Genomic DNA, 16,094 nt, shown 5'->3' on the forward strand with positions numbered 1-16,094 from the left:
AGGCTAAGACAGGAGAATCTCTTGAACTCCTGAGTAGTTCAAGGGATGTTGCAGTGAGCCGAGGTCGCGCCATTGCCCTCCAGCCTGGGCAACAAGAGCAAAACTCCGTCTCAAAAAAAAAAAAAAATCACTTCCCGGAGGCGAAATAATGGAAAAAATAAAGAGTGCTTGGATTGTGCAGGCAACATACTAAGTGCTTCATGTGAAATTTCTCACGTAATCTGAAGAAAATTCTGAAACAACAGGTCCTTTACTATATTCCCATTTAACATAGGAAAATTAAGATGTTAAATAACTTCAAGTCACTTAACTAGAAGAAGTCTAATATTAGAGACACAAATTCTAGGTCTATTAAAGTTCAAGTTCATGGTGATCATGATAGTTCCTTTTCCCTCTTTCAAAATATTGAGGTGACTCTGAAAAATGATCCTTGAAGAATGGAAGGGATAACTTTTGTTTGTGATCCTAGGCAGACCTTTGAGAGGTTATATTTGCACCAAAAATGATGAGGAATACAGATCGTCTGCAACATCCTGTGATTTTTCCACGATTACTTTATTTCTACAATGGCTATGGCACACTTTCCTGGTAAGGTTTTTGCTCTATACCTGAAAAAGAGAAATGTTAATAGTATGTTGTAAACTCCCAGTTTGGGCAAGCCCCAGGACCAACAGAAAACAGCCCTTAAGTCACTGCGCGTCCCAGAAACGGTGTTGTGTAGCCTGAACTCTCATTGCTTTCAAATATACTTTTAACTCTTATTATGTCATTAAAATTACTGTGAATCGGTCATTAGTTGGAAAGCATGAAATCATAAATCATCTTGTTTAGTGAACTATGCTAACTGCTGTGAGAAATACCAAGGTGTACCTAGATGTGGTTACAGCCACCAAGGAGCATAAAATTCAGTGGAAAGGTGGTGTCGCCAAAATTAGTTACCTATGAACTTATGAGAAAGGGTAAGGAGTATCCCAGAACGGTGGATTCTGAAATTGTCAGTGAGTTTATTGTTGAAACATCCTCAGCAGCTCTCTGGCTGCTCCTAAGAGAATTGTTTTTCTTACCAAGGGACCAGTGAAACAAAATTGGGTTTATTCGGTCTGTTGGGAAGCAGACTAGAATGTAAAAAGTATTGCAAAAGTTGCCACTCGAGTCCCAACACTAAACCCAGTTGCCTGAGGGAGGGTTGCCCCGGGCATTTAGTTACATGAAGGCAGTCTAAATCCAGTTTTTTGACTCAAAGGTAATCGTGAGCTGGCCGCGGCACCGGCTGCCCATCCTGGCCGTGAAAGTTTGCTTTCTCTGCCCTGGTCTCATGACGTCCGTTTCGAATAGATCAAGCACTTCTCTGTGGGCAGCTTTCACAAGAGATTTCGTTTTATTTAAAGAGATATGGGGTGTGCGTGGACTTCCTTCTTTGCCAAATGGCGGCTTCTACTTCCGCATATTCAAAGTCGGCAGTTGAAGTTGCAGAGGGGAGCGCAAACCCGGACTTGGCCACGCCCTGGGCTTCCGGATTTGGGCACAACAGTTCTCTCCACTCAGAACGCCTCCCCACGGTTCTGCCCCAAACTGCTCTTTTTGCTTAGGCCCTCAGCGCGTTTCCGGTCTCTCCAACAGATGGAGAAGCCGGAACCTCAACGCTGAGGCGGATCCCGTGACCGATTTAGGTGAGGTCTCGCGAGGTGTCTTTAAATCTCACGACGACAGCAGGAAACGACTTACCCGCACCGCCCCAATTCTAACGTCACAGTGGAGTCACTCCCTTGGGCGTTCCTTAGCGTGCGCGTGCGTGCTGCGCATGCGCACTTACTCTCCCCCGCCCGCGCCAGGGCTTGTCTCCGGCCAGTCGCGCGTGGGTAGAGGCCCTAGGCGGGCGTTGCGAAGGGTTGTTTGCTTGAGTTTGGACCTTGTTACGTCGCGAAGTTCCCTCCTTGGGGCGGGGGAAAGGTACCGCACCCGCTACCTAGGGTGAATGAACTGTGGCGTGGGCTGCTAAAGGCAGGCTGCAGAGTGCCCAGGCCGTGGCCATGAACTCACCCGTGGACCCTGGCGCTAGGCAGGCGTTGAGGAAGAAGCCGCCCGAGCGGACTCCCGAGGTGAGGCTGGTCGACCCTGATGTGCGTCCCACAGTGCAATAGACAGCATCCCCCTGTCTGTCCGAAACCCGCGGCGACTGCCCTCTTGCCAGAGTCTCGCACCTGCTACTGGGAATCGGTTCTCTTGAGTCTCTGCCCTGACCCGGCCCTTGTCGCCAGCAGGGTGCCAACCGCCCTTCCTGCCCGTGATGCGGTCTTAACCCGCGTACCCATCCCTTGCCGGGAACTTCTGAGTGTCGTTAAGAAAGCACCATTACTAAGTCGTATTTTCTGAGTTGGGTAATAACGAGTTTCGGAGTTAGATGCCCATTCGTTTAAGTAGACTATGAAAAACGAGATGAAAATTGTAAGGGAAGTATCTCAGCCATGTAATTTAGAAATAGTTTTTCTTTAAAGGTCCCTGAAATATTGTACGGTTGCCTAAAAAAGATAAAGTTTTCAAAATTAGTTTAAAGGTTTGCATCCAGTCAAATGGTGAATTCTGTAGTAGATGATGCATGTTTAAAGAACACCGCTGTAGGTACTTTTTCAGACTGTCACTGGGAAATTTTACAGTATTTTGTGCTTGGATCCAAAATTTGCTGTGTCGAGTTAACAGTTATGGTATCAGCTTAAAAGATTTTCATTAGACCTGAAGGCTTGTTTTCTGGCATGTAACTAAAACCTGTTAGCTTTGCTTATCCCGGTAGAATGCTAAGGTTTTGGGGAAGATTTTCCTCGATTTGGAGAAGTTTCTATGACAAGTGGGACGTATTTTCTAAACAAAACACTAACAACAATGTGAGTGGATTGTTGGATTGTCTTGTTTAAAGTTGCAGTAAAGGAAATGCTTTGGTTAATTTTTCCTAAGTCACTGTGGAGTTTTTCAGATACATAGTGTTTTGCATACTGAGTCTTAGTAACGTTGAGCTGACCTTTTGGGTCGTGACAATTATTCAGGCCATAATGGATGCTATGATAGGTCAAATTATGTTATTGAAGATCCTGATGTTTACATAGGAACAGCACAAATTCTACCACTTTCCAGAGTTCTCTTTTTGAGATATACATTTATAATTCGATGAGTTTTTGTTTCATTATGCTGATTCTTGAAGTCAATGTGAGCTAATTGAAAGTATGAATTTGAGTAGGCAAATTCTCTTACAGCTTTTATAGCATTGGAAAGTATTATACAAGGCTTACGATGTGTAATGTAGGTTTTAATTTAATGTTATTTTTTATTTTTTATTTGAGACAGTCTCACTCTGTCGCCCAGGCTGGCATGCAGTGGCGCGATCTTGGCTCACTACAACCTTTGCCTCCCTGGTTCCAGCGATTCTTCTGCCTCAGCCTCCGGAATAGCTGGGATTACAGGCAGGCGCCACCATGCCTGGCTAATTTTTTGTATTTTTAGTAAAGACAGGGTTGCACCATGTTGCCCATTCTGGTCTCGAACTCCGACCTCAAGTTATCTGCCCGCGTTGGCCTCCCAAAAGTGCTGGGATTACAAGTGTGAGCCGCAGTTGCCCGGCTGCTTTTAATTTTAAACATTACTTGTGCTACTAAATTCACATTTTAATGGAAAAATCCTACTGCTCTTTAACAGCAGAATTATTTATTTTGAAATTGCCTATTTTATTTTATTTTATTTTTTTTGAGATGGAGTCTCCCTCTGTAGCCCAGGCTGGAGTGCAGTGGCGCGATCTCAGCTCACTGCAACCTCCGCCTCCCGGGTCCCGGTTCAAGCAATTCTCCTGCCTCACCTTCCCTAGTACCTGGGATTACAGGCACACACCCCTATGCCCAGCTAATTTTTGTTTTTTTAGTAGAGACGGGATTTCACCATGTTGGCCAGGCTTGTCTTGAACTCCTGACATCATGATCCTCCCGCCTTGGCCTCCCAAAGTGCTGGGATTATAGGCGTGAGCCCTGCGCCTGGCTGAAATTGCTTATTTTTGAACCTTAGGAAATTTTCTAAACTGTTCATAAAGTTATGTTGACCACTGTGTGCTGTGTTAATAAGTACTTTATTTTGTTTAACTGGAACAGCAGCATTGTTCAAGGGAATGCTGAACAGCTGCCCACAGTACACAGAATGTAGCCCTGACATCTAGCAGCATAAGAGGTTAACTGATGCATTGGTAGTGCTTTTGAATGAGTGTATAATTTGTTTGGGGTAAAGAAGTATGAAGAAGGAAATCCTGAATCCTAGTGATTTGTTTGTGATAATTTGACGAAATTCTCGCAAGTTCATTTCTGTTTTCAGAAGGTCCTTACTTTTACTGGACTCCCAAGGGTCTATTATAAATATATTAGCTCAATAGTTGCTTATTGGGAGTCTGGCAGCTGAAGGCACTAGTCTGTGCACTCAGTTGTATCCATAAACAAAGCAGGTCTGCCCTAGTAAGACTTATATTCTGATAGCATGAAGAGGGGGGAAGGCAGATAATGAATATACTAAAAGGTAAGTTACATAATATGTAGCTTTTAATTGCTATTAAAAAAGAGCAGAGTAAGAGGGATTGAAAGCAAGGGGCAAGGGCTGGGTTGCAGTTTAAATAAGGTGGTTCGTTCGTCTGGGTTGAGAAGATGATTTTTGATCAAAGATTTGATGCATGTGATGGCATTAACTATAGGGGTATATGGAGAAAGTGCTTTCCCAGCAAAGGGAGCAGTCGTTGCAAAGGCCCTATGTTGAGAGCATGTCTTGATGCATTCCAGGAATAGCAAGCAGCTTTGTGTGACTGGAGAAGGGTGAACAGGTGTGAGAGTAGTAAGAGATGAAGGAGTGGAGATAATGATGCATAGCATAGGGCACATCATATAGAACTTTCCAAATCATTGCAAATTATTTGACTTTTCAGTGAGGGGGAGCACTGAAAGATTTTGAAGCAGAGGAGTTGATATTGACCTACTTAACCTTTTTTCTTTTCTTTTCTTTTTATTTTGAGACAGAGTCTTGCTCTGTCGCCTAGGCTGGAGTGCAGTGGTGCAATCTCGGCTGACTGCAACCTCCGCCACCCAAGTTCAAACGATTCTCCTGCCTCAGCCTCCTGAGTAGTGTGTGCCACCTCGCCCGGCTAATTTTTTGTATTTTTAGTAGAGATGGGGTTTCACCATGTTAGCCAGGATGGTCTCAATCTCTTGACCTCGTAATCCACCTGCCTTGGCCTCCAAAGTGCTGGAATTACAGGTGTGAGCCACCGCACCTGGCCCTGCTTAACCTTTTTTTTTTACTTTTTTTTTTTTGAGACAGAGTCTCGCTCTGTCGCCCAGGCTGGAATGCAGTGGCGCGATCTCGACTCACTGTGACCTCCGCCTCCTGGGTTCAAGCTATTCTCCTGCCTCAGCCTCCCAAGTGGCTGGGACTACAGGTGTGCACCACCACGCCCAGCTAATTTTTGTATTTTTAGTAGAGACGGGGTTACACCATGTTGGGCAGGATGGCCTCAATCTCTTGACCTCATGATCCGCCCACCTCGGCCTCCCAAAGTGGTGGGATTACAGGCATGAGCCACCGCACCTGGCCTACCTTTTGTTTTTAAAGAGGGTCTCACTATATTGCCCAGTCTGGTCACTAATTCCTGGGCTCAACAGATTCTCCTGCTTCAGTCTCCCAAGTAGCTGGAACTACAGGCATGTGCCACTACACCTGACTCCCCTATTGGGTAGTCTCCTGTCTGCTGTGTTGAGAATAGACTGTAGGTGTTTAGGGGCAAAAGCAGGAAGTTAAAGGCTATTATTGCATTAAATCAGGTAAGAGATGATGGTAACTCTGATAGTGATAGTAATGGAAGTGGTGAGAAGTGGTTAAGTTTTAGAAATATTTTGCAGGGTTAGCCAACAGGATTTGCTAATAGATCAGATGTGGACCTTGATGGAAAAGAGAAGAATCAAGCATGACTTCAAGGTTTTTGGCCTAAATAACTGGAGTGTTGGAGTTGTAGTCTGAGAGGTTTGAGCTGCCATCAGCGAGATAGGGAAAGCTGCAGGAGGAGTAGGTTTTAGGGGCAAGATCAGAAATTCAGTTTTGAACATGTCAAGTTTGAAATATCTGTTAGAAATGAGTAAGAAGTTGCATATACAAATTCGTATCACTAAGAAGGCTGGGCTGGAGATAAAAATTTTGTAGTCATCAGTTTATAGATGTTGAAAGTCGTGAGACTGGGTAAAATTAGCAAGTAGTGAGTGTACATAGAGAATAGAAGAGGACCAAGGACAGTGAATGCCATGGGACATGAGATCAATATAAGGTTGGGGAGAAGAGTAGAAATCAGCAAAGGAGAATGGATGGAAGCAAACAGTGCAGTAGGAGAAAAACCGAGAGAGTGGTGGTGTTATAGAAGCCAAATTAACAAGCTGTAAAATAGAAGGGGATAAAATTATTTGTTCAGCTTATTTTTCCTTGAATACCTACTGGGTGCAAAATGTTATGAAAAATATACAAAGGGATAAGAATTAGTATGTTGAAATCATTTGTTTGTTTCGTATAATTGATGAGTAAATAATGAGTAAAGAACTCTTTGTGTTTCTGGGTCAAAATGAATGGTTCCTTTATTTTGAACCATCTGTTGTCCTTAGGTGGAACTATCAACTCAGGCATAGTCCTGGTGAGCCAGACATCAAGTACAGACACATGTTGTAAAGTGTGCCATTTAGATATCTTTCTAACACAGTGTGTGTGTGTAAGAGATTTCTCCTACTTATAGATTCAGCTTCCACAGAACATTGTCTTTCCTGAGCTAGTTCTCTGATTTCCTTTTTCAATTTGCAAAGATATTCTTATGGAAAATTTTAGATTTAAATACTCTATGGACAATTAAGTGCACTAAAACAACAAAAGCTGTTAAGGTACAGACATACCTCCCAGATACTGCAGGTTTGGTTCCAGACCACTGTAGTAAAGCCAATATCCCAATAAAGTGAGTCACGTGAATTTTATTTCCTAGTGCATATAAAAGTTGTTTACACATATAGTAGTCTACTGTGTGTAATAGCCTTATGTCTAAAAAAAGCATATACCTTAATTTAAAAATACTTTATTGCTAAAAACGCTAACCAGTCATTTGAGCCTTCAGCTAGTTGTCATCTTTTAGCTGGTGGAGGGTCTTGCCTTAGTGTTGATAGCTGCTGACCGATCATGGTGGTGGTTGCCGAAGGTTGGGGTGGCTGTGACAGTTTGTTAAAATAAGACAATGAAGTTTGCTGCATCAATTGACTTCCTTTCATGACAGATTTCTTTTTAGCATGTGATACTGTTTGATAGCATTTTACCTACAGTAACTTCTTTCAAAATTGGTGTCTTCCCAGACTCTGCTGCTGCTTTATCAACTAAGCTTATGTGATATTCTAAATGCTTTGTTGTCATTTGAACAGTATTTATATCATCTTCACCAGGAGTAGATTGTCTCAAGAAATGACATTTTTTGCTAATGCATAAGAGGCAGCTTTTCATCCACTCAAATTTTATCATGAGATTGCAGCAATTTAGTCACACCTTCAGGCTCCATCTCCATTTTTTTTTTCTTTCTCCCCCTTTTTTTTTTCTTTGAGACAAGATGTCATTCTGTTGCCCAGGTTGGAGTACAATGGCATAATCACAACCCACTGCAGCCTCTACTTCCCAGGTTCAAGCGACCCCACCACAGCCTCCTGAGTAGCTGGTACTACAGGCGCATGCCATCATGCCTGGCTGATTTTTTTTTTTTGGTAGAGACGAGGCCTTGCTATGTTGCCCAGGTTGGTCTTGAACTCCTGGACCCAAGCAATCCTTCCACCTTGGCCTCCCAAAGTGCTGGGAGCCAGCCCAGGCTCCATTTCTAATTCTAGTTCTCTTGCTATTTCTACCACACATACGGTTGCTTCCTTCACTGAAGTGTTGTACCCCTCAAAGTCATTCATAAGGGTGGCAGTCAACCTCTTTCAGAATCCTGTTAGTGTTGATATTTTGACCTCCTCCCATGCTTCACAATTTTTTTTTTCTAAGTGATAGTCTCACGACATTGCCCGGACTGGTCTTGAACTCCTGGGCTCAAGTGATCCTCCCACCTCACCCTCCCAAAGTGTTGGGATAACAGGCGTGAGTCACCATGCCTGGCCCACAGATGGTTTTAATGGCATCTGGAATGATGAATCATTTCAAGAAGGTTTTCAATTTTCTTTTCATAGATCTGTTAGAGGAATTACTATGTATTTCAGCTGTAGCCTTATGAAATGTGTTTCTTAAATAACAAGACTTGAAGGTTGAAACTTTTCCTTGATCCATGGGCCACAGCATGGATGTTGTGTTTGCAGGCCTGAAAATATCACTTATCTCCTGGTATACCTCCATGTGAGCTCTTGAGTGACAAGATGCATTGTCAATGAGTAGTAGCATTTTGAAAGGAATCTTTTTTTCTGAGCAGTGGGTCTCATCGGTCTCATCAGTGGGCTTAAAATATTCAGTAACCCATACTGTAAACAAACGTGCTGTCATTTAGGCTTTGTTGTTTATTTATTGAGCACAGGCAGAGTAGATTTAACACAATTCTTAAGGGCCTTAGGGTTTTCAGAATAGTAAATGATCATTGGCTTCAACTTAAAGTCACCAGCGGCATTATCCTCTAACAGGAGTCAGCCTGTCCTTGGAAATTTTGAAGCTAGGCATTGATTTCTCCTCTCTAGTTATGGAAGTCTTAGGTGGCATCTTCTTCTGATATAAGGCTGTTTTGTCTATATTGAAAATCTGGTTTTTAGCGTAGCCACGTTCGTTAATTATCTTAGATCTTCAGGATAACTTACTTTTTATGTTAGTGGAGGTGGCTTTTTTTCTTAAACTTCATGAACCAACTTCTACTAGTTTCAAACTTCTTCTGTAGCCATCTCATCTCTCAGCCTTTTAAGAATTGAAAAGTTAGGGCCTTGCTCTGGATTAGATTTTGGCTTAAGGGATTGTTGTGGCTGATTTGATCGTCTATCTAGACCACTCACACTTTCTCCATATCAGCAATAAGACTTTTTCACTTTTTTGTTTTAAATAATTTTTTTGGCCACTAAAGTAACACTTTTAATTTTCTTCATGTGCTTTTTCTTTGCATTCACAACATGGCTAAATGTGAGGTGCAAGAGGCCCGGCTTTGGGCCATTGTTAGCCTTCCTAAGTTTAATCATTTCTAGCTTTTGATTTAAAGTGAGAGATATGTGACTCTTTTCACTTGAACACTTAGAGGCTATTGTAGGGTTATTAATTGGCCTAATTTCCATATTGTTATGTATCAGGGAACAGGGAGGCCCCAGGAGAGAGGGAGAGAGAGAAGAGGGAACAGCCAGTGAAACAGTTGGAACACATAACATGTATCAATTAAGTTTGCCATCTTACATGGGCACAGTTTGTGGTGCCCCAAAACAATTACAATAGTAACATGAAAGATTGCTGATCACAGGCCACCATAGCAAATATAATGAAAAAGTTTGAAATGTTGTGAGAATTACCGAAATGTGACACGGAGACATGAAGTGAGCATGTGCTGTTGAAAAAAATGGTGCTGATGGACTTGGTTGATGCAGGGTTGTCATGAACCTTCCATTTGTATTTAAAAAAAAAAAAGAAAAAAGAAAACAACCCCACAATACCAGCCAAGCACAATAAAAACAGGGTATGCCTGTACGTCTTTGTGCCATTATGCCAGGATTCCTTAAAGAAGCTACAGGCATAATTAGACCTTGAACTTGGCTGTTTCTCAACTCAGTCCACATTTAATACCATTCTTTATAATCTTTCTTATTTTACTTCAGAACGAACTCCTTATATTTCCCTTAATGTTTATTTCCCTCTCAGTGCTTGATGCCATGATTTGCACATATTAAATGATGAATAAATATTTTGCAAGCCAAGATTTGGAAATACATTTTGTACAGTCGTATGTTAAAAAGGTAGTACTTACTATTCATTAGAACTGCTAACTTTGTGTTTCTTGGACAGTCTTACTCAGCAGCTTGGTTTCAATTAGTTGTTATATGCTAATGCCTCCTAGGACTATGTTTTCCAACTTACCCCCTAAATTTTATGTGCTTCAGCCTCATATATCTAACCACTTTGTCCTCCAGGTCCTTCAACCACTTGTCCTAAATTGAGCCATCATCATTCCTCTTCCTTCATAATCTGTTGGCAACTGGCCAAGTTACTGTCTCTAGAAATTTGTATTATTTCTCTTCATTCCTCATAGATGCAACTTGCCACTAAACTTTATCCCCTGAATCTTTTTATTTGCCCTTTTCTTACTAGTTTTACTACTCTAGTTCAGGCTATTTTATTGTTTCTACCCCCAAATTATTGCTTGAGTCATTGAGTCTTGCTGCTAGAGTGATCTTCCTCTCAGATCTGATTATGTTCTACTCTTGCTCAGAATTTTATTTCTCATTTCCTAGGTATAGATTAACAATATGTTATTCAAATCATTTTTGTGAATTAAAAGAGGAGCTATTAATATTTATGTCAGAATAACAGGTTAAAGAGGGACTGTCCCACTTAAACTGAGATATGGTTATCTCACCCAGATGATAACATTAATTTGTGCATTCATTTAAGAAATAATATATCTGACATATTGAAAACCAAGGTTGTAGAGAGGAGTTGGGACATGGTCCCTATTCATCAATGACTTGGGAGACATAAGAAAACGTAAATGTAATAAATGTTTTAGTTATTAGTGACAAAAGTATGAGTAGGGCTTTGGGATTGCAAGATGGGGAAAGAAACAAGCTTCACGGAGGAGCATTGAATTCAGTGTTAAATGTCATGAATTGATTTCTGGATGATCAAGAGAGGTCATTCCAAGCAGAGAGGCAGGAGCAAAAGTACTGGTGGTGGCAAGCCATGTATAGTTGTAGAATAAGAAGCCAATCTGTAAGTCTAGAGCAGGCATTCCCATTGGAAGTCATACCGCTCCCAAAGATGCAAAAATTGTTTTTTAGGGGAGTGGGAAAAAAATCGTAGCTATTGGTATGGTTTGTGGCCCTCCAAAACTCAACCCTAAACTGACAGTGTCTTATTCCTTAGTATTTAATTAGACATCAGGGAGTGCTTAGGAAAAATTGTCTGAAAGGTTCTTTGGGAGGGGGTGAAAATTTAAAAAAAGTTGCAAAACACTATGCTAATGTCTAGGATGTTTGGGGATGATGGTACATGATGTCAGATGTTAAATGATGAAGCTGGATGTACTAGCAGGGTTTGGATAATTTCAGAAATTTGAATTCCATCTTATAAATAAAGGAGAAAGAACCACTGCAGGGTTTAAAGCCTGGAAATAAGATCACTTTTATAAAGACTACTATGTGAGCATTTTGGAGATGTAATTGAGTGGGGCGGAGCAGAGTAGAGACAGGGAGGCTTGTATGTATACAGGTAGACTGGATGTATGTTTTATCCCAACTGGGATATTTTCCATGTGAAAGGTAAGACTACCAGTGATTATTCTAAGATAATACGGAAACCAAGAAGTATGTTTTGTTGTTAGAAACAAGTGCAGTAGTTCAGATGTGAGATAAGGTCCTGGACCCAGTGGTGGATGCAGTTAAGTGGGATAGTGAGATATTAAAGAGGTAGAATTGGCCCAACCTGGTCACTGGTTGGAAAGATGATTTCTCCCCCTCCCCCAGACTTTTTTTTGAAAACTTTGAAATGGAATATAAAACATAAAATCCATATGCCCTAAATATACATTGCCAGATTAGTTTGTTTTGTTTTGTTTTGTTTTTTGTGAGATGGAGTTTCGCTCTTGTCTCCCAGGCTGGATTGCAATGGCATGATCTCAGCTCACCACAACCTCTGCCTCCCGCGTTCAAGCGATTCTCCTGCCTTAGCATCCCAAGTAGCTGGGATTACAGGCGCCCGCCACCATGCCTGGCTAATTTTTGTATTTTTAGTAGAGATGTGGTTGCACCATGTTGGCCAGGCTGGTCTCGAACTGCTGACCTCATGATTCGCCTACCTCGGCCTCCCAAAGTGCTGGGATTACAGATGTGAGCCCTGCACCCACGCCTGGCTACTTTTTGTATTTTCAGTAGACACGGGGTTTCTCCATGTTGGTCAGGCTGGTCTCGAACTCCCAACCTCAAGTGATCCACCCTCCTCGGCCTCCCAAAGTGGTGGGATTACAGGCGTTAGCCATTGCACCCAGCTATTGCCACATTAATTTTCACAAACATATTTTACTGTGTATATCATGATACAGAATATAGATAAAGAATATTAGCAGCACTCCAGAAATTTCCCCTTTTTCCTTCTCAGTCAATATCCTCCCAAAGGAAACCACTGTTATGGTTCTGTCATTGTAGATCTGTTCTTTGTGCTTTTGAACTTAATTTGAGTGGAGTGGTTTTTTTCTTTGTTTTGTTTTGTTTTTAAAGACAAGGTCTTGCTGTGTTGCCCAGGTTAGCCTCCAGCCCCTGGGCTCAAGCAGTTTTCCCAAGTAGCTGGGAGTGCAAGTGTATACCACCATGCCCAGCTCATTGTGAGTCTTCTTTCTGGCAGCCAAGAGGACTATGAAGCTACCTTAGTTCTTTGCATTTTGCCTTTGTACTGGACTTTGAACCTCCTCTCTTGGGGCTTTCATTGTTATTCATCTGATTATCTATCCTTTATATCCTGACACTAAAATCTCTCCTGTTTCTGTGCATTGCATAGGATGGGAACAGTATGGTACGGTGTTACTGGCCTTTGCATTTTGCATTTGGACAAGCCTACTTCAAATCTGGACTCCAGTTCTGAGAATTTGGCCCTAGGCAAGTTATCTAACTTCTCTAGGACTGAATATCTTTTTGGGATTCTTGTGTGGACCAAATGAGATAATATATGTGAAATAATTAGCAAAGTGTCTTGATAATAAACAGTAAATGATAGTCTACATATTAGGTGACTATTTTCTCTTTCTGGAAAACCATCCTCTGGCCTGGCACATTCTGATTCTTCACTAAAATCTCTAGTGCTCTTTTGCAGAATTGTGCATCCTTCCTTCCTTACTTTTCTACTCCTCTGTGTTCCTAGATACTTTGCGCCTTCTTCCACCATAGTAATTACTGTGCTGTGTTATGATTATTTGCATATTTCTCTGATTGGAAGCTCCTTGAAGACAGCGAGTGTACCCTTATCTCCCAGTGTTCATTACACAGTACTTGGTACATAGTAGATATCTAAATATTTGTAGAATAAATGACTTTAAAAAGGAAAGCAAGGCTGGGTACAGTGGCTCATGCCTGTAATCCCAGCACTTTGGGAGGCTGAGGTGGGCAGATCACCCGAGGTCGGGAGTTCGAAAGCAGCCTTACCAACATGGAGAAACCCCGTCTGTACTAAAAATACAAAATTAACCGGACGTGGTGGCGCACACCTGTAATCCCATCTACTTGGGAGGCTGAGGTAGAAGAGTCACTTGAACCCGAGAGGCGGAGGTTGCGGTGAGCCGAGATTGTGCCATTGTGCACTCCAGCCTGGGCAACTAGAGTGAAACTCTGTCTCACAAAAAAAAAAAAAAAAAAAGAAAAATATTGTTCCTTTACTATTCTAACAGTGATTTCTACTGGTCTAATATTTAAAGTGCTGAGATGAAAAGGCTTGATGAAGTTTGGCAAAATGGCAAAATTTGCTATTACTATTCTCATTAAGAATAAAGTAACATTGCCATAAACAGTGTTTTACCTGGCAGTTCTTGAGAGAGAATTCATACGGAGGAAATGTAGTAATATCTTGGAACAAATACTCCTTTTCTGCATGGCTTCAAAACACATTTGCAGGGAACATCACAGAAAAATATATATAAATTCCAGTTTTAACTGTTTATGTTCTTTCACCAGATGATTCAAAACGTCTGGGCAAATTTTCATGCTCTGCTAGGTGTTAATGTAATTGCCCACTTAAAATCAGAAAAAGTTTGTTTTTTTTTTTTTTTTAAGAACTAGGTCTTTTTGGCTATTAAAAGTTAAAGAGGCAGCTGGAAATTCAAAAAATGTAAAATTTAGTATATTATAATCATTTATTAATCTGTTAACAGAATTAAGAAAAGTGGTCTTCAAATGTACACTTGTAGAGTTTTTTTCTGAATTGGCGAAAGAGCACCATTGTACTTGGAGTCATTTTGGAGTGAGTCACTGTGCACATCCCTGGTTGGCAGAACAAAGATTCTGTTGTGCTTTTCCACAGCAGATGCACATTCAGAGGGTTCCTTGGAAAGAAAAAGGACTTATTTATACTTCTGGGGCCCCTTGACCTTCATTTGTAAATCCAGTTGGATAGAAAGGGAATGTTAGATCTGGATGAGACCTGGATTGTCTGGATGAACATCTTTTCCAGGCCCATCATTTTGCGTGTGTTGGAGATTCCCAACTCGGTGAGCTTGACTACAGAATGAGCAATTCTATTAAAAACTTTAGATTGTGGAGGCATAACCAACGCATGTTTGATGTTCCTTTGGCATGTAATGCCAAAGGTGAGACACATTCTCCCCTATTTTAATAAAATTGCTCGTTCTGTTTTTATTTACAGCCAGACCTTAGTTTACCCAGGCTGGTCCAATGTGAAGTGAAATGATAAACACAATGTTACAGAGTTTACAATCAGTCTGTCCCTTGCGGGGACCAAGATTTTTGTCTTTAGTCAAGCTCATCATGCCTGCCTCCTCCTTCCCTTTGGAGAATTCTGAGGGAAGTTCCTCAGTCTCTCAGAATCAAAATCTTAAGTGTCTGAACTTCCAAATGACCACAGCTTTTCTCAAGTTAAGAAGTCAAACTAAAATAGGTTACCATCCTCTGGTTTTTTTAGGAAAGAGTTTATGAGTGTCACAATGCCTGGTGTGGAGTTTGGATTATTTATAGGATTATTAAATGACATGACTCTCTGAGGCACAGGTGAATACATAATTTTTTTTGAGGGAGACTGGCTGATGAACATTTGTGCAGTAAATATTTTTTAAGCACCGTTTCATGTGCCAGAGTTAAAAGATTAAAGGTAGTTCTTCCATCTAGGGAGGAGATAGCAAAACACATAGACAATTAAAATATGGCCTGATTAAATACTGTGATAATTATAAATATCAGGGGCTCAGGAGTTTGTAGGAAGGCCTTTGTGGGAGAAGAGCAAAGGGTAGGCAGGTGCTGTTCAAGTTGTTTTAGAAAAGAGAACCCTGATTAGTTTAAGATACAGTTGGCCCTCCATATCCATGAGTTTTGCATTTTCCAACCAAGGATGGAAAATAAGTTAGGCCCATGATCGTTGTGCTTGTGCTGAACATGTACAGATATTTTTCTTGCTAGTATTTCCTAAACAGTACAGTATAGCAACTCTTTACATAGCATTTCCACTGTATTAAGTATTAATAAATAATCTAGAGTAATGATTTAAAGCATACAAGGCCAGGTGTAGTGGCTCATGCCTGTAATCCCAAAATGTTGGGGGCTGAAGTGGGTCCTCAAACTCCTGGTTGCTTGAGCCCAGGAGTTTGAAACCTGCCTGACCTGGTGAAATCCTGTCTCTAAAAAAAAGTACAAAAATCAGCAGGGTGTGGTGGTGCATGCCAGCTACTCAGGAGGCTGAGATGGGAGGATCGCATGAGCCCAGGAGGTTGAGGCTGCCGTGAGCTGTGATCGTGCCACTGCACTTCAGCCTGGGCGACACAGTGAGACCCTGTCTGGAAAAAAAAAAAAGAAAAAGAATATAAAGCATATCAGAGGATGTCTGTAGGTTATGTGCAAATACTATACCATTTTATATAAGGGACTCAAGTGTCCGTGGGTTTTGAAATCCACAAAGGCTTCTGGAATGAATTCCCAGTGGATACCAAGAAACAACTATATATAGAAATTTAGGTGAAGAAAGGAAGGTGTGTTTCTTTTTTTTTTTTTTTTTTTTTTTTTTGAGACGGAGTATCGCTCTGTCGTTGAGACGGAGTCTCGCTCTGTCGCCCAGGCTGGAGTGCAGTGGCCGGATCTCAGCTCACTGCAAGCTCTGTCTCCCGGGTTTACGCCATTCTCCTGCCTCAGCCTCCG

General features: G+C 41.5%; 1 protein-coding gene across 3 annotated transcripts in view; it reads left to right on the plus strand.

The window, feature by feature from the left end:
• Window positions 1-1,805: 1,805 nt before the first annotated feature.
• Window positions 1,806-16,094, plus strand: part of RAPGEF6 (Rap guanine nucleotide exchange factor 6) — a 234,450-nt gene continuing 220,161 nt past the window's right edge. The window contains exon 1 of one of the 3 annotated variants that reach the window (XM_010381558.2): window positions 1,806-2,099. In XM_010381558.2, the coding sequence (XP_010379860.2) occupies window positions 2,031-2,099 (69 nt within the window). In that variant the 5' untranslated portion in view covers window positions 1,806-2,030. The remainder of the gene's footprint in view (window positions 2,100-16,094) is intronic. The other 2 variants (XM_030926750.1, XM_010381559.2) reach the window with 2 other exon arrangements.

Source organism: Rhinopithecus roxellana, chromosome 3, assembly GCF_007565055.1.
Source record: "Rhinopithecus roxellana isolate Shanxi Qingling chromosome 3, ASM756505v1, whole genome shotgun sequence".
Lineage (NCBI taxonomy): Eukaryota > Metazoa > Chordata > Mammalia > Primates > Cercopithecidae > Rhinopithecus > Rhinopithecus roxellana.